The sequence below is a fragment of the Rattus norvegicus genome, chromosome 1 (genome assembly GCF_036323735.1).
Source record: "Rattus norvegicus strain BN/NHsdMcwi chromosome 1, GRCr8, whole genome shotgun sequence".
NCBI lineage: Eukaryota > Metazoa > Chordata > Mammalia > Rodentia > Muridae > Rattus > Rattus norvegicus.
Window position 1 is genome coordinate 144,725,900 of NC_086019.1, and position 25,188 is coordinate 144,751,087.

At 41.5% G+C, this 25,188-nt stretch overlaps 1 protein-coding gene and 1 pseudogene across 17 annotated transcripts in view; one reads left to right on the forward strand and one right to left on the reverse strand.

Moving 5' to 3' along the window:
• Window positions 1–25,188, reverse strand: part of Cpeb1 (cytoplasmic polyadenylation element binding protein 1) — a 108,111-nt gene that overhangs the window by 16,622 nt on the left and 66,301 nt on the right. For 16 of the 17 annotated variants that reach the window (XM_039105662.2, XM_039105656.2, XM_063284729.1 and 13 more), the window contains exon 3: window positions 8,239–8,427. In XM_039105662.2, the coding sequence (XP_038961590.1) occupies window positions 8,239–8,392 (154 nt within the window). In that variant the 5' untranslated portion in view covers window positions 8,393–8,427. Of the gene's footprint in view, window positions 1–8,238; window positions 8,428–25,188 lie in introns of those variants that run through there. The other variant, XM_039105676.2, reaches the window with a different exon arrangement.
• Snrnp48-ps1 (small nuclear ribonucleoprotein U11/U12 subunit 48, pseudogene 1) lies at window positions 22,747–23,515 on the forward strand (annotated as a pseudogene).

The window sequence follows — 25,188 nt, forward strand, 5'->3', positions numbered from 1 at the left end:
GCAGATTTTAGCTTGCTCTCTAGTGTTGCAAAGCATGTCAAAATATTACTGTTAAACACCCAGACCATTATACTCACATAGACCATTATACTCACTAGTTATTAAAATTGTATCAACTCTCCCAGAGCAGTGGCTCTCAGCCTTCCTAATGCTGCAACCCTTTAAAATACAGTTCCTTATGCTGTGATGACCCCAACCATAAAATTATTTTCACTGTTACTTCATAACTGTAATTTTGCTGTTACAAATGTAAACATCTGCATATTCAGCAATCTTAAGCAATCTGTGAAAGGGTCATTCAACCCCCAAAGGGACTGCAAACCACAGGTTGAGAACCACTGCCCTAAGAAGGTCCCTTCTTACATTTTACAAAACAAGCTTAAGATTGTCAACAATGAAGTGAAAATCAAATCATGAAAGAGGGGCTGGAGGATGACTTGGCATTAAACGCACTTGCTATTCTTACATGGGACCCAGATTCAGTTCCCAGTATCCATGTGGAGGCTCACTACCATCTGTAGCTCCATTCCAGAAGATCTGATGCCTTCTGACCTCTGTGGATACCAGGCATGCATGTAATGCATACACTTGCATGCAGGAAAAATACACACATGAAATATAGTAAATAAATCTAAAAAAAATCACTACAGAGCCAAGGATGATAAAACATTTTTGGTTCTGTATGGAGAATAACTAAATAACTACTGGAGAGACGGCCGGAGTTACTGAGGATGGCGGACAGGCTGGTCACAAAGCCCTGAGGATGTCCTACAGAATCTACCATCCAGGTGAGAGACACAACACTTAAACCTGGACTTCAGCATATTATCCATTGAACTAAGGTACCTTGATGGATACCAGACCCACACTGGGCTATGATCATTTTCCCTTATGGAACATGGAATGATATTCGATGGTGACAACAAGAGAGGAGTTAAGGAGCTGGTCAGGTGCTACAAGTTAAAGAAAGAAGCATGACAAACAGTCAAGAGCAGATGAAGAGAGTCTAAGGAATGGAGAAGGAAGAACACGAATCCTTAAAAGTTCTAAGGACAATAAGGTCCAGGATATGGAACTCTAAGTGGCTAACTTACAATATATTAAAGTTTAAACACTGGATAGGTTTACCCAGACAGACATTTGAGAGATCCATGGTTGACAGCTGAACCCAGGTTTAGACAAATGTCAGGCAGTGGTGGTGCATACTTTTAATTCATCACTCAGGAGGCAGAGGCAGGCAGATCTCTGTTTTGAGGCCAGCCTGGTCTACAGAGTGAGTTCCAGGACAGCCAAGGCTACACAGAGAAACCCTGTCTTGAAAAACAAAAACCAAAACCGAACAAATGAAAAAGCTAAGTGTTGAAAAAATCTGAGATGGGGAAGTCTTTGCACGTAGAAAGGGGTGGGGTGGGAAGGAATAATGCTGAGGCAGATGAGGCTGAGTAATCCACGACCCCACTCAGTACAACAGCAACTAAAAAGCTTTAGATCCATTCTCCCTGAGGATTTATGAGCAGTTGACAGAGGAGTGACATTTTCTTCAGCAATGAAACCACTGGAAAACTAAGATGCCTATCTATATTCTATAAACTATCCTAACAAAACCCTTTAGATCTCTGTGTCTGTCTGTCCCACCTCACCCCACCCCCACACACACCTTAAGATAACTCTTTGGGAGCTGTAGAAATAAGCCCCATGTTTCCACTATCCCCAAAGGCTAAGATGTCAGTAGATAACATCTCAAGTTTATAGCAGAGACTTCCTAGCTTTGATATACTCTGTCTACCTGGCATTTCAATTAGTAGTTTGTTGTTTGTTTGTTTGTTTGTTTGTTTGTTTGTTTGTTGAATCAGGGTCTTACCATGCATCACTTGCTGGCCTGGAATTGTCTATATGGACTAGGCTGGCCTCAAAGCACCGATCTTCTCATCTCCCAAGTGCTGAGATAACAGCATATAATCACTAAACCAGGCTATCATCAGTGTATTTTTTTTCTTTTTCTTTTTTCTTTTTTTTTTTTTTTCGGAGCTGGGGACTGAACCCAGGGCCTTGCGCTTGCTAGCCAAGTGCTCTACCACTGAGCTAAATCCCCAACCCCATCAGTGTATTTTTAAACTGCTTTAATTTATGACTTTTGTTACTATAAAAACTTCATCAAACTGTTACCACACTGGAATACAATATTTGGGGTAACATGAATTTGCATTTCCAAGCTACGGTCATTCATACTGGGCTCCAATATAAACTACCTCTATTTTCTTTTAGGTGAGACCTGTGTTTTAGCATTATCACATAGCACAAAAACATATGCGAAAAAATTCTAAGAGAAAATTAACTAGATTAAAGGGGTCATACCTAGGGACACCAAGAACAAGAATGGGCTATAGGAACTATGCTTTTATCCAAAATGATTTTGTTTTGTAAGTGCATTGTAAATAGCCAAAACCAACATGGTAGCCAATACAGGCCACTTTACTCATCCATCCCAGTTTATTATATTCACTTGTATTGATACATGTTTTGCCAGCTACGAATTCTATTTATCTCAACTAACTTGCACACTATTGGTATCTTGGGATTCTTCAAATTACCTTGTCAACAACAGGAATTGTATCTATAGAAAGCTTCTACTGTGAGGCCTGGCATGATGGCATACTCCTTTAAGATCAATACTTGGAGGTGAAGCAGGTGGATCTCTGTGTGTTCCAGGACAGCCTGGTCCACAGCAAGCTCTAAACCAGTTAAAGCTACACAGTAAGATCCACCTTCCTCAAACATCAACAAAAGAGATCCTCGACCATAGCAACAAACCTATCTAAATAGAAAATGGTTTAACGACCTGCACTAGTTAATCCCACTTTCTCAAGAGATGGTCCATCATCTCTTTTAGTTCCTACTAACAGCAACTGTTCCATTTACTGAACACCAGACACAAAGCTCAGATAAGAATCTTTCCCTAAATTCTAGTATTAGCCTATCTTAACCAAGTTTCGAGGTTAGCGCTGTACAGCCCACAGCAAAGCACAGTCAGATTCTGTGAGTTGAAGCTCCGCTGTCAGAGCGCATCAGTTACTGCTAAGGTATACATCATTACTGAGGCCGTGTGCTCGCCTATCTTCATGTCCATGGCACATCTCCTTTTTGTTCAGATCTTTTAAGATCATCAACCACAGATGAGAAATCTCACCTACCAGAAGTGCAGGAGACAAAAGAAAAGTCTCAAAAGTTGGTGATGGCCATGGTAAGAACTCATTAAAATGTCCCTTAGACACTGCTTGATGTCTGAACCAGAATCTGCATTTTAACAAGATCCCTATGAGATTTGTATATATACATTTGTATATAAATCTTTGAAAATTCCAGCCAAAAACCCCTAGGTTTATTACTTTAAGTTTCTAATTACTATACCCTTACTACACCCAAATATGGTTCATGTGAAATTATCTTAAAGATTGGAGCTTGTAAATAAAGCTCTTAGAGTACAACAAAGACTGACATTCAAGGACACAGGAAGCCAAGATGACTCTACGGGGCATTTCACAAAGAGTTTGATCTCTAAAAACACTGTGTAGGAGTAGGGGGAGAAGCAGAGAGGCAGAAACACAGCACTGAGAATAATAAAGACTATAAAAAGAATGACATGGAATATAATACTTTCAGGAAAGTGATGGCCGGAACTAGCTGCATCCTGTAAAAAGCTCACATTGAACAGAAACAAAGGAGCTAAGGCCTACTGCTTCAGGCAGATACTGCTTTAAAAAAAGCAAGACAATTGCTACAGAAGGCATTGCTGGGGCTAGAGATGGCTCAGTCATTAAAGGCTAAGATCATTCACACACAAATTACTGTCTCATCGGGCACAGGACAAATTTGGAATATAAAAATAATAGTTTAGTAAGTGAATATATCTTAAGCTGCCCAAAGCTCATTACTATCTTATTATTTAGTAAGTCTAGGTAAGACTATTCACAGAGAATGTGCATACTCAAATACATACAGAGAAAATGCACAGCTGAAGAGGGATAAAATGAATGTCAACAACAGGAGAATGTCAATTAAGCTGGTTTAAGATCTCTTTCAGCTCACAGAATGAGCCAAATTTCTGGAAACTGTGACCCACAGTCAGATGCCCTCAAGTGACCTGACTGTCCCTTTAGAGCCCAACCCAGCAGAAGGTTCCAACTCATTAATGCCATTTCAGAGCACAAGAGACCAAATCAGCAGTAATTATTTTTAGACTGATTTTAAACTTTCTCTACTTTCACCCTTCTCTCTATGCCAGGTCTCTGGTTTTTCAGCTGAGTCATTGTTGGAATTTTCTGAAGCCTCCCTCTCCAAGAGTCTAAAGGTGCCTAGATCTGATGACAGCACTGGCACTAGCAGCAGGGGCTGGGACTGGATGCCTTTATCACAAGATACACCTCTCAGCTCAAGCTCACAGTTGACATGGGACTAGGCCAGGACACGATCATCAAATACTTGTCATCTAGTAAGAGTAGTCACTGAGAAAATCTAGGAGCCATTGTTCCAACCCTAGGCTACATTATTCCTAGTTGTATACCGGAAGCCTTCATTCCTGTGTGTACCCTTAGTTCTGTGGCTGCTTGCTGAGTTTTGAAGCAAATCTGCAAGATAACTTAGTTGGGCCCTGGAAGTCCATATTCCACATAGAAGACACCTAACCCTATTTTGAATGTTGGCTCATAAACAGTTTGGAAAAGGTTGGGAAAGCAGAGCAAAGGACGTGTGTATAACCCAGGCTGCTCTGCCCTGTGATCAGTGGGGAAGTCTGCAAATGAAAGGCACAGGGAACACTACATTCCATGGTTAACAGGACAAAAACCAAAGTCAGTGTACAGGTGAATCTCAAGAGACTTCTAAAGGGAATCAGAATAGAATAGACAAGACATGTCCTCTGGCATCCTCAGGCTGAAGGCTGAGCATCTCACTTGCCCATTGGGCCTCTGTACAAAGTGGCCATTAAGAGTCTCCTTTTCAGGTCCCTCAAGGTAGATTTGAAATGTCACTTTACTCTCCTGCTGAGTAATGCTGCATACAGAAGAGTCATAAGGGGAAGGCAGAAAGACAAATCCAGTGGGTGGTTAAGCTGATGGACTGAGACCGAGGGTGCAAACTGAATTGAATTGTCTGTCTGTCAAGTGCCCTCAATCTTAAAAGATTTCATCATGAGCAGAGCGCTCCAGGCTACTTAGCCCTTGTACTACATGAAGTAAGTCTGGTCTAACATATTAAAGCTCTGGTCACAGAAAGGGGGTTTAATATGAAGAATGGCAGTTCTAGAGCAAAAGACACCAGGTTTAGAATGCTTAGACAATAGTATGACACTTTGTGTGCTTTTGCAAGTTTTCCTCATCTGTACAAGCACTAAATCATGTGCTGTGCTCAGCATTAAAAAATGATATATGTTGGCTGTATGTCACTCCACTCCCTATCACAGAGTACACAGTCCTGACGTACTATTAAAAGGACTTTTCCCTTGACAATCACGGTCATTTCTTTTTTTTAAAACATTCTATTTCTTTCCTCTGGTGCCCATATATGCACATGCTTATAGGTAAACACGTTTTTGGGAGTTGGCGCTCTTCTGCCATGTGGGTCCTAGGGATCAAGCTCAGGTTGTTAGCCTTGGTGGCAAGTGCCTTTACCTGCTGAGCTAACTTACCAGCCCTAGAACTTCTTAATGGTGATGATTCCATTCTATTCACTGACATCATACCTTCAGTACCCAACAGTTTTGGGCAGATAGTGTTTAATGCCTACTTAGTGAATATTATAGTCAAGATCTTCAGTCAAGAGCCCTACTCTCCAACCTTGCCTAATGCAATGACAAATACTTAAAGGTGGTAGAAGACAGGTGTGGGTGGGGCTACAACTTACTGGGAAAAGTATCACCAACCAGAATCTAAGCAATAACAGGTTCCACACAGAGACAATAGGATACCAGGCTGCTTGCAAGTACAACTCACAGATTTTCTGAAGCTAACTGAACTATCTCCTCCCTTCCTCAAGAAACTGTGCAAATTGGTTTTCAGATGGAAAGGCAGTGTGGGCACTGGAATGTGGGCTGTGTGTTCCCGCATTACTGGCAAGAGTATACGATCTGGCACTGCAGCTGGCTGGTGGGAGGGCTCCATCCTACTCTAGGAGATGGCACCCTCACATGGGCTTTCCACGAAGGCACAGAGTTAGGAAAAGGATCAGGCTCCCACCACAGCTCCTGAAGGCAAACAGAATGGAGATGAGGAATGTGTGTGTGTTTTAACCCCCAGAAAGCAAGAGCTACTCATACTAACCTAGCCAGATCACTGCACTGGGGCCCGTCTCAGGTCTTTATGAATTCTGAAGTTCAGATTGCAGCCCTTCCCTGATCCACAAAATCATGTAATGTTTATTACTAAATGCTTGAGAAGGAAGGTGAAGAAAAACACCCCTCTTCAGACTAATGGCTGCAAGATCTGGTTCTTGAAGGTGGGAAGCGGATACAATAATGCCCAGACCTAACTTTTCTTTTTCCTTCCTTTCACGTCTGAGACAAGGTCCTGCTACATTGCCCAGGCTGGCCATACATTCCCAAGTAGACAACCACCTTACCATATAGCTGTTAGAACAGGCTTTCCAAGCCTCAAGATTTACACATCTAAATTTCCATGGGCCTAGTTACAGTTCAGAGGTTAACTCTGTAGCTAAGAAAAACAGGAGGAAAGAGGGCCACACCCCAACTGATGCCAGCACAGATCAGACACTGATGACCACACACAGGTGCTCATCTCCTGTGTGAGCTCTTCTTTTGCTCAGGTCCTGTAGGAGTAAAAACAGGACAAGACTTGTTTCAAAGAATACATAAAAGAAGTACTGTGGCCTCCAAAGCAAATGACATTGAAGAGTGACACATTTCCTGACCTAGGAAACAGAGTACTTACCACCCGCCCCCCCAAAAGGCTGGAGTTAGATAAAAGGCAGATAGCATTCAAGGTAACTTTACCTTCAAGGGATCCTACCTACAAACCAATTAAAAACCAACCAACCAAACAAATAAAAAACCCTTCCTCTTCCCCAAAAGCATTTTACTAAAACAAAGGGGCATTAAAATGCCTAACAGACATTAGGAGTCCCAGACTCTGTGAAGCATTCTAAAGCAGCACCTGCACCACACAGGGTGGAGGCCAGAGGAACCAACACAGCAATGCACTGCTGCCATGACTCCTGGTCCTAGACTGAGGAGGTATCTGAAAGGACAGCAGGCCCAGTGCCAACATCAATAGCAAATGGCCACACACACACACACACACACACACCAGTCCTCCATTGTCCCATAGGATCTGTAAATACTTTTGTATTGTGACATAAAGTAAAATATATTGATTTTTGAGTAATACTATAGCATTTAAATTTACAGTTCTTCCTGGAAATTTTTACAATTTTTACCTGGCTAATCTTCCCCCAAATACCACAAGAAGGGAATAAACAGGGAATAAAATGGGAAGATCTGAGGAGAAGCAGTTCAAAGATTTGTCAATAACTTCTGTAATTTGTTCCCATTAATCCTCTATCAAGCAGACAAGAGATCCTAAAGGGGAGTGGCCTCTCATCCATTAGTTACCTTCAACAAACAGAAAGCCTCCTTCTCTGTGTCTGGGAGTTACCCCATGTATCCTCCTCTCCAGCCGGTCCCTTTTCCAGGATTGCCGCTCTTAACCTAATGTTAAGGCAGTTCCAATATTCAAATAAAATTGCTCAGTTAATCTTCTCTTGCTATGACTCAGGGCTACCTAACCTTAGCATACAGCACTCTAGTTTTAAAACCACTAAACAGAATCTGGTCACCCAGTAATCAGTTCCTTAACTCCCCTCCCCCACCTAAAAGTGTTTTGCTTCATCATCTCCAAGACAGGCCTGGGCACCAGAGGCTTAGATGGATCATATCTGCATAAGGTTGGAACCTTGGGGACCCTTGTCAGGAGTACCTCAGGTGTAGACTAAGAACTCCAGGGAATTTGTCAGAGCAAATAGAAAAGCCGCATCTGCCTTGACCAGCAGCCTGTCTGTCGTGCAACACTCACAGCTACCATTGCCTGCAAAACAGCTCTGTGTTGTGTGTATAGAGGGAGTGATGCAAAGGGGAGCAGAACAACTGTTGCTTTGGTATCTTAGCTCACCGCCCCATTTGCCCCATTCGGCCCCTTCCCCTAGCCAGACACCACATTCTCTTGCACTCACCTGACTGTGTGTTGCTCTGGGCTGAGGAGTCTGAGTCCTGGGTGCTCCAGGGTCGGTCCCAGCCAGTCAGACTGAGTGACTGCAGGCCAAGGCACAAACCGTTTGCATCTGGGAGGCCGCGGGGAGATTCTTGCGCAGAGGTGGGGAAAAGCATCCTGCTTGTAATTGCTTCTTCAGAGTCCTGGAAGTCTGTTTTGGGAAGGAGAACAGCAAAACAAACCCCTAGAGTTAAGGGTTGTTTTTCTCAATACTATCAACAATAAATACCACCAATATTAGTTTCCTCAGGTTCTGGGGCAAGACATCCAAGCTGGCTATATGCTGCAGCTGCTGCCTCTGTACTTTTGGCAGCGTTCAAGCAAGAATAGTTGCCATAGAGCCCCCTCCCCACACACACCCCTATCCCGTCTGCATTAGACTAGGTAGCATGTGATCAGGCTGCTGATGCTTCCCGCTGCCAGTGACATCAGCTGGCTGAGCCTAGCAATAGAGAACCGCATCATCTCTCACAGCACGGGGGAGGAGCAGGAGGGGAGGAGCAGGAGGGGAGGGACGGCTGGGAGGAGACTTGCCTCCAAGGGAAAGATAGCACAAGAGCTACTTGGAATAGTCCGATGCAGTATGGTTAAGTCAGGGTTGTGAGACAGTGCTGTCCCTCCAGTCTTGGCAATGGTGGCCAGTCTGCTGACAGCAAAGCCAAAAGTAAAGCAATGTGGATTGCTTGCTTGTACTGCTCTGTACTCCTGCTGCTCCCTCCCTCTCCTTTTTCCACTTCAAACCCCTAAATGCACTGGTCATGGACTTTCTCCAGCTGTAGGCTCAAGCCCTGGCTTTGTAGCCCAGTGAGAAGCGTCACAATGCTGCTAACAAAAATTAGTGAAAAAATAGGATCTCTGTGCTCCAGGTGGTCTCTGAGAAGTACCTTGACACAGCATTGTTTACCACTGAGGAATGGGATAACCATCAGAAAAACACTGTATATTTGGACCCTTGGGAACAACATCTGGTGCTCTGGGATTGTCTGGAGCTGCTTATCACAGAGAAGGGGGGACGTGTGTGTGTGTGTGTGTGTGTGTGTGTGTGTGTGTATGAGGCTGTTCCAGGTACAATTCACAGGGCCTGGCCCACAGCTTATGTATCAGAGGAGATATGGAGAAGATCCATTTTACCCAGGCTCCCTTATACACCAACAGAATATATTAGCCACGGACAGACACAAAGGCCCAGCTCTTCTTTTCCCTCATGTAACTAAAGGACATCTTGACAGATGGAAGACCTACTCCCAAAGTAGCATCTGAAAAACCACACGAAGAGAAACAATCTCAGAAACATCAGTCTACGGAGTCTCTTTCCTTTGGAGGACTTTTTAAAGCTGTGCCGCTGTGTCATCCATCTACATTATTCCTGTCTGGCTGTAGATACCCCACTTGCTCTCTGTCTCTGTGTATCAAACGAGGTATTCTTATCACTGTACAGGCTGAGGAAGAACACACCCATATTAGAGATGTCCCTGCCCCAAATTCTGCTCTTTTGCTCCCCTACATCCACCCTTCCTCTAAGCTAAGGCTATATACTATTAAATTAACTTCATGTCCTAAATACAATTTTTTTTCCTTTTATGCATCCACAACTAGGTCAGCAGAATGGCTCAATGGATAAAAGCATTTGCCACCAAATCTCATGGCCTAAGTTCAATTTCTAAGACCCACAAGGTGGAAGGAGAGAACTGATCATGCAGTTGTCCTCTGATCTCCACACATGTGCCTTGATATGGACATATATGAACACGCACACACTCAGGCATGCAATAAAGGAACAAACTGACTTCAAGAAAGGTTGGGTTTATTTTGGAGATACAAAGATGGTCAAATATGGGTAATTCAGTGAATGTTATAAATTACATAAATGTACTCAAAGATACTAGAAATATCCATTGATAATTGGATCATAGAAAAGGCATCTGACAATATCCAACATTCCTTCATGACAGCAGTCTTAAAGAAACTCAGAGTAGAAAGAACATAGTTCAGCATAATAAAGACAAAATATGACAAACAGACAATATTATGTTAAACAGGGGAGGTTAAGCCTGTGTACTGAAATCAGGAACGAGGAAAGGATGCTCACACCCCTCTTTACCCTCAATTCAGTAAAGTGCTAGCTCAAGCAGTACGACAAAGAAGTAAAGGACACAAGTAAAACAGAGTCAGAAGAGCACTGCCTGCAGATGTCAGGGTCCCTCTATGAGACCCTAAAGACTCCACCAGAAAACCCTTACAACTGACAAATGCAGGCAGCAAAGCGGCACGATACAAAATTAAGACAAAACTATTAGCCTTCCAAGGTACCAATGACAAAATAAAAAGGGAAATAATATAATTCACAATAACTTTTAAAAATAACTTGGGGCTGAAGAGATGGCTGCCCTTCCAGAGGACTCAGGTTCAATTCCCAACACCCACATGGCAGCTCACAATTGTCTGAAACCCGCACACCAAAAGGACATAAAACAAAATTAAATAAATTATTTTAAACTATACATTATATTATATGCTATATACTAATATAAAATACATTACATGTAACTATAAATTATACCATACTACATGTTTTATTATGCTATATCAGTATATCTATCCCATTCCCCCTCCCCCTGCTTCTATGAGAGTGCTCTTCTGCCCACCCAACTCCCTCCCTCCCGCCTCCCTGCCCTGGTACTTCTCCACACTGGGGCATCAAGCCTTCCCAAGACCAAGGTCCACTGATGCCTGACAAGGCCATCCTCTGTTACATATATGGCTGGAGTCATGGGTCCCTTTCATCTGTACTCTTTGGTTGGTGGTTTAGTCCCTGGGAGCTCAGGGTGGGGGTGGGGTGGTCTGGTTGTTTGATATTGTTCTTCCTATGGGGTTGCAAACCTCTTCAGCTCCTTCAGTTCTTTCTCTAACTCCTCCACTGGGGACCCAGTTCTCAGTCCAGTGAATGGCTGCAAGTGTCCCCCTCTGTATTTGTCAGGCTCTGGCAGAGCCTTCTCAGGAAACAGCTATATCAGGCTCCTGTCAGCTTGCACTTCTTGGCATCTGCAACAGTGACTGGGTTTGGTGACTGTACACGGGATGGATCCCCAGGTAGAGTGGTCTCTGGTTGGCCTTTTTTTTTTTTTAAGTCTCTGCTCTATACTTTGTCTCCATATTTCCTTCTGTGAGTATTTTGTTGCCCCTTCTAAAATGGACTGAAGCAGCTACACTTTGGTCTTCCTTCTTCTTGAGCTCCATGAGGTCTCTGAATTGTATCTTGGGTGTTCTAAGCTATTGGGCTAATATCCACTTATCAGTGAGTACATACCATATGTGTGTTCTTTTGTGATTGGGTTATCTCACTCAGGATATTTTCTAGTTCCATCCATTTGCCTAAGAGTTTCATGAAGTCATTGTTTTTGATAGCTGAGTAGTACTCCATTGTGTAGATGTGCCACATTTTCTGTATTCATTCCTCTATTAAAGGACATCTGGGTTTTTTCCAGTCCCTATTATAAATAAGGCTGCTATAAACATAAAGGAGCATACGCCCATGTTATATGTTGTAGCATCTTTTGGGTGTATGCCCAGGAGTGGTATAGCTGGGTCCTCAGGTAGTACAATGTCCGATTTTCTAAGGAACCACCAGACTGATTTCCAGAGTGGTTGAAACAGCTTGCAATCCCACCAACAATGGAGGAGTGTTCCTCTTTCTCCACATCCTCGCTAGCATCTTAGCCATGCTGACTGGTGTTAGGTGGAATCTCAGGGTTGTTCTGATTTGCATTTCCATTATGACTAAGGATGCTGAACATTTCTTCAGGTGCTTCAGGGCCATTCAATATTCCTCAGTTGAGAATTCTTTGTTTAGTTCTGTACCCAATTTTTTAATAGGGTTATTTGATTCTCTTGAGTTCTTTGTATATATCGGATATTAGTCCTCTATTTGATGTATGATTGGTAAAGATCTTTTCTCAATCTGTTGGTTGCTGTTTTGTCCTAATGATAGTGTCCTTTGCCTTACAGAAGCTTTGCAGTTTTATGAGGTCCCATTTGTCTATTGTTGATTTTAGAGCATAAGCCATTGGTGTTCTGTTCAGGAATTTTTCCCCTGTGCCTATGTGTTTAAGGCTCTTCCCCACTTTTCTTTTATTAGTTTGAGTATATCTGGTTTGATGTGGAGGTCCTTGATCTCCTTGGACTTGAGCTTTGTGCAGAGAGATAAAGAATGGATCGATCTGTATTCTTCACTACGATGACTCACAACTGAATCAGCACCATTTGTTGAAAATGCTGTCTTTTTTCCACTTGATGGTTTTAGCTCCTTTGTCAAAGATCAAACAAGTCAGTAGCCTTCCTCTACTCAAAGGATAAACATGGTGAGAAAGAAATTAGGGGAACAACACCCTTCATAATAGTCACAAGTAATATAAAATACCTCAGTGTGACTAACCAAACAAGTGAAAGAACTGTATGACAAGAACTTCAAGTCTCTATAAGAAAGAAATTAAAGATCTCAGGAGACAGAAAGATCTCCCATGCTCATGGATTGGCAGGATTAATACAGTAAAAATACCCATCTTGCCAAAAGCAATCTATAGATTCAATGCAATCCCCATCAAAATTCCAACTCAATTCTTTATGGAATTAGAAAGAGCAATCTGCAAATTCTTTTGGAATAACAAAAAAGCCAGGACAGGGAAAACTATTCTCAACAATAAAAGAACTTCTGCAGGCAATCACTACCCCTGACTTCAAGTTGTATTACAGAGTGATAGTGATAAAAAAAATGCATGGTATTGATACAGAGTCAATGGAATAGAATTAAAGACCCAGAAATGAACCCACACACATATGGTCACTTGATCTTTGACCAAGGAGCTATAGTGTTACTCTTAACCTGGATCAGAGAATCTTCTGTAGTACACAGCAGTTAATGCAAAGACTCATAGTGGGCCCAACTGATGAACCTAAATGTGACATCTTCTTCAATACCCCCTTTACTTAAGGCTCAAGAACATCAAAAAAATCTAAGTCAGGGGATGGGGAGGATGTGACAGAACTGCTGACTAATGAACTCACTCCAATTATATCTCACTGCACACCATCAAGCCGACAAGACCAGTTACTATTCTAGCTGGCAGCACTAACTGGACCCAGCGATTTTCAGGGAGGGAGAAAACGCAAAGACATCAAAGTGTGAAGGGGATGTGTTGGAGCATGTCCTGGAGAATTAAAGGAGGGGGAGTTTGCCATGGATATGTATATACATGTCTAAAATTATCAACTAAAAGAAAAGAACTTGAAGAAACACCCCCTTGCCCTCACAGGTGTTGGAGAAATAGGAATGATGTAAGAGCAGAGCTGAGCAGAATAGAGTGGTGCAGTGCAGTGTGTGCACTCTGGGGAGACACAGAACTGGTGTCAAGACATGTGTGAGAGAGACTATGGAAGACAGTAAATCATGTCATTATCCAGTAGGGTCAAAGGTTGGTATGCAACATCCTGGAACTTAAGCAGATGCATGCTCAGCCCCAAACAAACTGCCTGGCTGTGGGATCACTCTAGCTCTGGCCTGAATGAGAACAGTCTACGTTGTGGATTAGACTTCCTTAGAGGACAACCATATCCTGTGATAGCACAGAGGGCCATATGTGGATCATTGGTCCTGATGTGGCCCGGGGTCCAGGTTGATGTCCAAGGACTGTGTTATCACCTAATGACATGTAGATGGTCATGGCCCATGCCATGGCCTGAATCCATGTTCATGTCCATGGACCATGTTGCCTCCAGGGACCATACTCTGCCTCCAGGGCCTGCTCTGCCACCTGACACTGTGGTGGTGCTTGAGTCTGGGATGTCACAGAGGCCTGTGTCTGGGTCCTGCTACAGGTGGGGTCTGAGCTGATATCCATGGCCTGGTGGTACCATCAAAAGCCAAGCAGAGGTCCTTGGCCTGTGCTGTTGCCTGAAGTCCTGTTGTTGCTTGTGGGTTGTGCAGCCACTGGGAACTATACTAATCTGAGTGACCTGCGTTGTCACCTAAGCCCGTGTGCCTGATCCATGCTGCCATAGAGGGCAATGTCTGGGTCCGTGGTCTTACTGCAGCGAATTCTGTGTTGATGTCCATGGCCCATGCTACCTACTACAGAAAGCCAAAGGGATGGCTATGGTCTGTACTGTGGCTGGAATCCATGTCGATATCCTTGATCCCAGCTGCATTGGAGGGCCTTGTCTGGGTCCATAGCCTTACTGCAACTGGGAGCCCCGCTCCTGGTCTGTGCTGATGGCACGTAACATGTAGAAGAAGCCCATGAGCCATGCTCCCTTAAACCTTAATGAGCAAATAAGCAACTGTGGAAATAGTATCGATGACTATAGACACACAGTGGAGAAGGGGATGTCAAAGACTTCTGTGACCTCAACCCACCCTCCAAACAGCCTAAACAAGTCTTCAAAGAGAACTCTTGCTCTCAACAATAGAGGGCTTCCAGCAGGGGTGCAGGAGGGGAAGGACTCAGCTCTGTTTAAGGATTAGGCCACTTAGGAGTTTGACCACATTCTAGTAAGTATACAGATAACATGAATTAAGACTTTTTTTGTTGCGTGCATGTGTGTGTGTGTGTGTGTGTGTGTGTGTGTGTGTGTGTGTGTCACAAGGGTAAGTGGATGGACTGGGAAGCAAATGTGATAGGAGTGTATGTGAAAAATCAATAAATCAATAAAAAATAATCAATAAAATCAATGAAAATATTACGTTGGAAAAGAAAAGAACTTCAAAACAAAATAAATCAGGCATGGTGATTTAATCCTTTAATCCCAGCAGGAGGCAGAGACAAACAGGAGGCTAGACTGGTCTACATAGTGAGTTCCAGGACAGGCAGGGGTACTTAGACCCTGTCTCATATACAAACAACAAAACACAAACAACAAAAAAGACCCCAAAATAAATAAAATATAATCAACCTTTAGAAACAATCCATATTTAAATACCTATTTTTGCCTCTGTTTCTCTCTACTCTAACTAAAAGGTATCTATTGTCCAAAAGTAGCTATTTTCCTTCTATGTCCAAAATCAGAATATGTATATATGGATACTTTATCCAGATAAATCCAGAGAAATGTAACCATTAGTTATGCTCTTGCTATTCATTATATCAGTAATATCAGCAAATCTATACTCTCAGGATCCACTTGAAACCTACAGAACTGAACTTCAATAAGATTCCCGATTGCTATCTATGCACATAAAATGTGGGCAGTACTAATCAATACCTTCCTACCCCAAAAACTTCAGCCATGAGCAACAGTTCCTAATGGCTGTGTGAAGCCACAGCCTGGAGAGTTATATGTGGCATAATTTTAACCCCATCTCTAGTGGTCTTTTTCGCAGATATTCATTAACCCAGTGTTTCTTCGACATAAAGGCTTTTTACCACCACTAAGGAATTCTTTAACTAGATTTAAAAAATGAAAGACCAGGCATGATGATGTGTACCCTAAATTCTAGCACTTTGGAAGCAGAAGTAGGTGGATCTCTGAGTTCAAGGCCATCTGGTTTATAGAGCGAGCTCCGGCACAGCCAGGGCTACACTGAGAAACCCTGTCTTGAAAAGTCTCAAAAAAAGAGGCCATAACCATTAACGTTGGTACAGAAAGCTGTCAGAAATCAAGCAGCTTTGACAGACTGACAGATACTGCCTGCTCATCAAGTGTACCACCATGTGACCTCATTACAATACTCTTTCACAATGTTTATCTGTGAAGGGTCAAGAACAGCTATCCACTCAGGTATTTTAATAATACTAAGACAGTAATCTAGTGCACTGTCTAGCACAAAGTGTTTGCCCCTATGCTGACCATATTATTGCTGGTTATCCACATCAGGGCATTTAAAAGAGAAAGGGGGTTATTAGTACTACTAGGGCTATGACTTTCTTTTTTTTTTTTTTAAAGATTTATTCATTTATTATATATAAGTACACTATAGCTGTCTTCAGATACACCAGAAGAGGGCATCAGATCTCTTTACAGATGGTTGTGAGCCACCATGTGGTTGCTGGGAATTGAACTCAGGACCTCTGGAAGAGTAGTCGGATGCTCTTAACCGCTGAGCCATCTCTCCAGCCCAGGGCTATGACTTTCAAAATGATCTGTGTGAGGCAAACTGACAGGCATGATCACTCTTCTCTTGATTTACTTAGAAGCCTCTTTTCCAGCTGCTCCCTGATCCTGCCTCCGTAAATGTACCCATTCTGCTACAAGTCTTTATCTCATACTAACAGGTAGCACAGGCTACCACATAAAGTATCAAAAGGCCTGATGAGCAAAAATTAATTATAATAAAAAAGATCAATTGTCTTTCAAACTTATATTTGAAGTCACACAGGAATTTGGACTTTTTTTTAAATCAGGGAAGATTATGTTCATAATCTATGGACATAATCTTGACATAATCTATGTCAAGAACTACCTAAGTACTGAAAAGATACTAAATAAACACTAGTGGCCTAGCAGACCTAAGGGGTTTTTTTTTTACTCTAGTAATCTTTTGAATAATTATGTCCAATACTTTCTCCTAAAGTTTCTTTATAAACAAAACTGCTCCCAATAGGTGTTTTAAACCTATATAAAGCTTCCAATTAAGCTTAAGACAACTCAACTTTAAAAAAAATTGTTTCCCTTTTAAAATATCCTCTTTCCAGGGGCTAGTAAAATGGCTCAGAGGTTAAGAACACTTACTACTTTTGCAGAGGACATGGATTCAGTTCTAAGCTCCCACATAGTAGCTCACAACTATCTGCCTCTTCTGATGTGATGCATCTTCTGACCACCTCAGATACTGCGTTTATTCATGTGGTGTTCTCCCCCCCCACACACACACACTTTTAAAAAATGTTAACTTTTCTATAGTTCTCCTCCCAAATGCCAGAATAGTCAAGCAAATTCAGAAAATAAACTAACTCAAAATTGGATATAGTCTGATTATGGTTCCAATGTGTCCCCCAGAAATTCATGTGTTAAAAATATAATCCCCAAATTCCTATCTTTGAGATAGTGGGCCTCTGAGCAGTGATTAGAGTTAGAAGATGTCAACAGGCTCCCTAGATGAACTAGGTAAGAATACTTGAGCTAGTTCATGCTTGGCACCCTCTGTTAATACTACAGCACAGTAGAAAGTTCTCTATCAGGTACTGCAGATGTTTGCACTAACCTCAGATTTCTCCTCTTCAAGACTATAAGCTAAACAGATTTTTAAAATCACGTTTATCTGTGTGGAGGGCGCAGGTGTGCTTGCATGCGTGTGGTCACAGGCCAGTTTTGGTGGTTGGCTCCCTTGATCCTCCATGGGGGTCCTAGGGATCAAACTCACCAGCACTGGCAGCACAGTTTTACCCACTGAACCGTCTCAACAGCTCAACTTCTATTCTTCATTTTTTTCACCTGTATTTTTATTTTGTGTGTTACAGATATTTTGCCTACATGCACACCTGTACATCACATGCTTGCCATGCCAGCAGAAACCAGATTAGTGGATCAGATCCCCTAGGATTGGAGTTATAGATAGTTGTGAGATGCCATGTGGGTACTTGGGAATTGAACTTGGGTCCTCTGGAAGAGTAGCCAATGTTCTTAACTACTTGCCTATCTCTCTAGCCCCAATTTCTATTCTTGATAATAAAAATTACTCAGCTTCAGATCTTTAAGTCATAGTAACAAAAGATATAGAAAGACTTTTCTAAAATAGAACATTTCTTCACAGGTACAAACCATGGACAGACTGATTCCAGGGCTCCTAGTGTCACAGTAACAACTCTGATCTTTTCTAGTCTCAATAGTAAGAGCCTGTCTGCCTCTGATAGTATTCCTCTGCTACACTGCTGAGTCCTCCATAAGTGACACTTTTAGGTGTCTGGCAAGTAACAATGCCATAATGCCTTGGGCCCTTCTTTTTGACATCATTAAGACTGAATGTTACAAAGGTCTCTCCTTTCACAGTTAAAGGAGAAAAGCCCGTAGGTACTAAAACAAATGGACACAAGACAGAATGAAAAAAAATGATGTACCCAGATTACTGAATAGAATCTACACAACTATAAGAATTCTGTATGTTGGTGAACAAGGTTGGTAAAGGAACATGGCAACTACAGCTAATGTGTGTGGGCAGCAGGGTGTTACACGGACCATTGTATTTTTCATTATTACAAATACTGCAACAAGGAAAAACAAAAATCTGTCCTCCCTTGTTCTTTCTAAACAGTATAGGAACCACACATGAGCTCTTTTTAATACATATCTACTCTATTCACAAAATTCAGTACCCAAAGTAACAAAGATAGGACACTGAGTCATTTGTCTGCACAAATGATTTCACAGTCAATTGAGACTGTTGCCATCAATGACTTATGTGGATTCTTAACAGTCTTGAATTCTATGTATCACAGAATAACAAAACTCTAATGCCAGAAATGAGTTACCTCTTTTGGAGTTGTTGACCAGTAAGGTCCTACAGACCCTCAAACATTACATATAGGCTCTTGCTAATGCTCTTGGACCTTCAGACCTTGACAGTAAAACACCACATACTTGGGTCATAGAATACAGAGAAATCAAGCAGGTACTTACCTGAAAGCTTCATTTATACTGGCTAGCTTTCATAGTGCTGGAAGCTTCTATGCATGTTACCAGAGTTAAAAAGCAATTGCCAATCTTACAGAATGAAAAAGATGTGGATCATGTGAGATACAACAATGACCTGCCTGACAAGCCATGCTCACTAGTGCATCAGTGTTACAAATGTCATGGAAGTAACCAATTACTTTGTGATTGAAGTCCCACTCTACAAGTTGAAGCCCATACTCAACACTGTTGAAGAGGCCAAGAATCTGTGGTTAGACAGGTCACAGACCACAAGGGGGAAAACTACTCCTATCATTCTGCTAAATGGACACAGTATTAAACTCTAATGACTTGTCATTATACCCATAGATTATTGCATCTGTCAACCTTCATCAGAGAAGCTTTTCTGTGCAGTATATGATGATTAATGTAGAGATAGTCAACTGATCAGTGTATAGAGAAAAGAGATTGAAGAATGTGAAATCTTAAGACATCTATACCACACAATCCTTCCCTTCACTCAAGGATCCTTGTGGTTAAGAGGCAAAGGTAACTATAACTGTTTTCTGGATACAGCAGGGCAGTTGACCCTAAGAATTCAGAGCAGTTGAGAAAGCATGTACAAGACCTCACAACCTAAGGCCAGATAAAATCCCAGTGAGGACAGGTGAGGTGGACATGAAATCCCACTGCTGGCAGAGGGGTTATTGGCCACTGACAGCTGCTAGGAGATGGAGTGTTAGGGTGAATGCCCTTGAGTAGAGTACACATATACAAGAGCAGATGGGCAGCAGAAAGAGTTACTAGATAGTTCTAAAGGTGGGTGGTTGGGTAGCAGGGGGAAGGAAGATAGATATGGAAGGAGTGAAAGGGTATGACCAAAGTACATTGTGTAAAATTTCTCAAAGAATTAATAATAATACTTTAAAAGTTTTACCCATTCAGAGCCTGCCCCACATGTGGCCCATACATATACAGCCACCCAATTAGACAAGATGGATGAAGCAAAGAAGTGCAGACCGACAGGAGCCGGATGTAGATCGCTCCTGAGAGACACAGCCAGAATACAGCAAATACAGAGGCGAATGCCAGCAGCAAACCACTGAACTGAGAATAGGTCCCCTATTGAAGGAATCAGAGAAAGAACTGGAAGAGCTTGAAGGGGCTCGAGACCCCAAAAGTACAACAATGCCAAGCAACCAGAGCTTCCAGAGACTAAGCCACTACCTAAAGACTATACATGGACTGACCCTGGACTCTGACCCCATAGGTAGCAATGAATATCCTAGTAAGAGCACCAGTGGAAGGGGAAGCCCTGGGTCCTGCTAAGACTGAACCCCCAGTGAACTAGTCTATGGGGGGAGGGCGGCAATTGGGGGAGGGTTGGGAGGGGAACACCCATAAGGAAGGGGAGGGGGGAGGGGGATGTTTGCCCGGAAACCGGGAAAGGGAATAACACTCGAAATGTATATAAGAAATACTCAAGTTAATAAAAAAAAAAAAAAAAAAAGAAATGGGAGAGAACATCGATGTCCTCATAGTTAACAGGCTTTTTAGAGAAGTAGGCATCAAGATATGGATGAATTTGAGTTGTTTATAGACTTAATCAGAACAATAAAATCCTTATAGACACACACACACACAAAAAAAAGTTTAACAAGCCAATATAGTTGTATTTCTGACTACTTTTTTGGGGCTCTTTTTAAACTGGATCTAGCTGTGTCAACCTAGGCTAGCTTAAGGTTCACAATGTTCTTCCTGATTTAGTTCCTCAAGTTCTGAGGCTACAGATGTATGTCACAGAGATGGGCCTAAAGTTTGCATTTATAACAAACTCTCAGCTGTTAGTGCTTCTGGTCTGCTAATGACAACCTGAGTAGTGAATAGTAACTCCACTCTAAATTTGATTTGCAGAGCAGTGAGGTGCTCAGTGAGATAAACTGGACTTGCTTTCCACATCTATCCCAGACCCTTACTTGCTAGTATCTCATCCTACCCTTCCTTTCGCACTATTTTCTTCATGGTGATCATTAGCACGTTTAGATAATGTTTAGATTTTACATTTTTATTCCATTTTAGTAAAGCTCAAAAAGAAGTGAACTTATACATTATACTATCTAGGGTAAAATATAACATGGGTGTGTGTTTATGCCACAACACGTGTAGAAATATGAGAACAACCTCAAGAATTAGCTCTCACCTACTTTGTTTGAGATAGGGTCTCTCATGCTCATGATACGTCTGCCAGGCTAACTGACCTGCTTGTTTCTGCTGATCCAAAGACATTTGCCTACCATCTCCTGAAGGGACATACTAAGGTTGATTTTATGTGGGTTCTGTGGATTTAAATGAACTAAGGTTGTCAGACTTGCATAGCAAGCATGTTACCCAGTGAGCCATCTTTTCAGCCCTTGATTTTTTTCATCCTTGATCCTCAATTCATCAACCTGTGCCCTGATGCCAACAAAGCCACCTTTCTCTTTTCCCTGAGATATGCTATTTCTGTGTAGCCCTGGCAGTACTGGAATTATCTCTGTAGACCAGGCTGGCCTCAAACTCAGAGATCAAATTGCCTCTGCCTACCAGAGGATTAAGGTGCTAGGATTAAAGGTGTGCACCACCACTGCCCAGCTCTACCTTCTTAATATGAGCCAAACCTTTTTTTTTTTTGAGCTACCACCCCAAACGGCCAATATATTGATCCCTAACACTCAAATCCATTATTTCAGGGGTCACATCCTTGGAGCAATCATTCATGTAGACATCCTTTTAAAATCTGGACTCAGTTTGGTCGACACTGAATTTTCTTTTGTAAATCTTCCTTAGAAGGCTTGACTTCTACACACAGGACTGTATTCATTGCCTGTGCGGGTATTCTTCACAAGTTTGATGTGGAAAACCACTTTTGAGTTTTCTAATTAGCTAATCATCATTGCCCTTTTTGTAGATACAAGTTCATAGAGCTTTGTGGCTTTTACTTTAATGCGGATTTCTCAGCTATTCTAATCTTAGGGCACAGAAAACATCTTGTCTCCCCACAATTTTGAATCCCTTCCACATCAGGAACCTTACCAGGTATGCTATATATCCTGTAAACATATCCATCTGAGTATCCATGACCTTTTCACCTCTGAGCTCAAAGTACCAGCAGGCTTTCCCTAAGTCATCACTTACCTAAACCACGTTTAGTTTTAAATCTTAGACCAACACAGCCTTGGGACTAGTTGCAGAGTGAGGAGGGAGTCACCAATCAATGCAATAGCATCAGTGTTTTACAAATGCCACAGAAAACTCTGAAGGCTATGTGGATGCCAGACACTCAGATAAAGTATGCAGGAAAATCAGGAGAGGTTTTGATTGATACTTAGGGCAATGAAGTGAATCTGAAGTTGGTATTACTCAAGTTATCATTCTCTGGAGTGTCTACCTACAGAAGTAAAATCTTCCCCAGGAGAACGTCTATGGTTTACATAAAAGAAAGTGCTTTTCTGTTGGCTTCTTGTAGTAGTTGACACCCTCGCTTTAAGGGACACAGTGGGTAACAACTGCTGGCAATCTTTATGGACTACATGGATAGTACATCTGAGGACTGCTTAAAGCAGAATTTTGAGTGAGCAGAGTGCAATACTATTTATAGTCTATTGCTCTATTAGGACATGGACTTTAAACCAGTAGATTCTGAGTTTATGAAGCATTTATATCAAACAGTATCACTTCACTTATTGTCAAAGCAAGCATGCTTATACAGCAGGAACATAAACCACTTAAAATTGGATAATAAAATAAATTTAGGAACATAAAGTATTTTCCCTCAGCGTAAGTTCATGTAGTGCTGCTTCCAGATGCTGAAGGACACGATAGCATAGCCTGAATGGAGCCTGATCAGCTGGACTCCAGGGACAAGGTGGAGAATGAGGATGAAAGTGCACTATGTCCTTATGATTCAAATTATCACACGCTTAAATCATCACTAGAAAAGCATGTGGAATCTTGCAGATTGAGGAAACTAGGCTATGTCAAAAAGGAAGATGATCTATCACCCTGGCTTGTTTTCTGCGAGAAGAAAACAGTTGCTTTGGACAAAGATTCACAGTTCCAGACAATTAAAAAGGTAGAACTGAAGTTGGGAAAGGGTGACTGTTACAGTCAAATAATCACAGACTGTATCCTTCAGTGCCTGCTGAAGTTCCTCTGAATCACAAATGGTCTGTTTGTGACCTCACCTCCTGCTTTTATGATTTTGTCATTGAGGAGGCAAAGAAAGAAGCACTCTGTTTTTCAAGTCACTGAAAATGACGATCTGTTTGTAGAATTGGCTGCTAAAGTCAATATAGAAAATAGCCAAAAACTTTCCAAAATCTTACATAGAAATCCTTGAAGAAGTGAAAAATAGTAAAAGAAGACACTAGTTATAGAGCTAAGAATGTTCAAATAACTAAAAATTATGCTGAGGTAATTCAGGATGCAATAAAAGTGCACATGGAAAAAATCAGCAACCATTGGCAAGAAAAACGGAAAACTCAGAATGGTGCTGAAAAGAATGAAGGCCCCTAGAGGTGGATCATGACAGTCTTCCGAGGGCTATTTGGCTCTCTGGATGTTGACAGTTTATGACACAGGAGCTTCTGAGTAGGAGCCCACATAAAAGAACATATAGATGGGGTCGGGGATTTAGCTCAGTGGTAGAGCGCTTGCCTAGCAAGCGCAAGGCCCTGGGTTCGGTCCCCAGCTCCGAAAAAAAGAAAAAAGAAAAAAAAAAAGAACATATAGATACAAATTCTGATTCAAAAAGAAGAAAAGGGGGTGATGGAGAAAAACATCAGAGTCGGAAAAAGGCTAATAAACAGAATGTTTGTGGATGTATTAATTATGCTTATAGCATAACCAATATGCTGATGTTTTCATTACAATCTTTGCATAGCTATTATAATAATGCTCATTATTTTAATAAATACTTATGCTTCAACATATCTTCTCTAGTAAATTATAGAAATTACAATGTATCTTTGGAACCTATGATGAGAAGGTGTTGAAGATGGCAAGACTCTAGCTCTTACAGCAGTGAGTGGCGTTCCTATCACTGAAGTCAGCAGTAAAAGGATCCCAGGGAGAAGCATTCTTGGGTATCACTGCAGCTGAAAATAGTGAACACTGATTTTACGATAACAAGAAATATACTGGGAGAAGTACGTGTAGATAGATGTGTCAAATGATGTGTGCCATGAGAACGAATGCAGTGTAAAATCTGCAGTGCTGAGTTATTTTGCAGTCAGTAACAAGAAATGGCCATTAACTAAGGACACTTTGGCACAAAAGGAGAAAGAGAGCATGTAGTTAAATGAAGAAGAGCAAGTGTTTTAGACAAAGAGCAAAGTTGAAAGACCCTGAAGTTGAGCTCCAACAGTTCAATGATCAAATAAAAATGAATTGAAAGCACAGCTATAAGAATTAAATTAAAAATGTCAGTTTTAGGATGAGAAAACAAGTCTGAGGCCGACAACATAGTTAAAACAAGGAACAGACCAAGAGTGCCTTTAGACCCACTGGCTAGTGCTATACGCTAGCTGCCAGTATCAATCTTGGCCTCAAGGTTTGTTGACTCTGACCACTTTGCACTGTCTTTATTCCTAACAATGAATTTAAAAGCAGGACAAAATCATTTTGTTGTTCTTGATGGCAATTAAGCTGTCTGGAAATATATAGGGTGTTATGTATTTAGAAAGTTAACAGTTCTAAGTACCTTTCTACATTCTCTTGCAATTGAATAAAAATGTCTTCAATTTAATTGAGGAGAACATTTTATTGTTGTATAAGCATGTTCTGATGGTTTGGTTGTTTACAAGCTACTCTAAAATAAAAGTACCCTGGAATGTTTCCACTTAGGATAAATTTCCATAATGTGAAACGAACTATAGTGCTTCCAAGTGATTACAATGTGACAGTCCCTTCAGTGTAGCACATACAACTATATAATTTAATCTACCAAAGTTCACCTTGTTTTCTGACATTTCCATCGTTTAACAAAATGGGGGAAAGCCTAAGTTTATGTGGTACCCAGAACTTTTCTGTAACACTATTTCATTTGTGTTAGATCCTTTATATATCCTCATTTGTTGCCCTCTTAAACCAGAATCCCATAATTGATTCACATTTGTATCAGTGGAGCATGAGAACACACCTACCACACCACTCTGATGAAAGAGCTCTTTTTGCCAGTATGTAGTTACCTACCAGAATTTTTATTCAATGAATGGTACAACCATTTTGGAAAAAGGCTGCAACTTCTTATAGGATTAAACACACAGTACTCAGA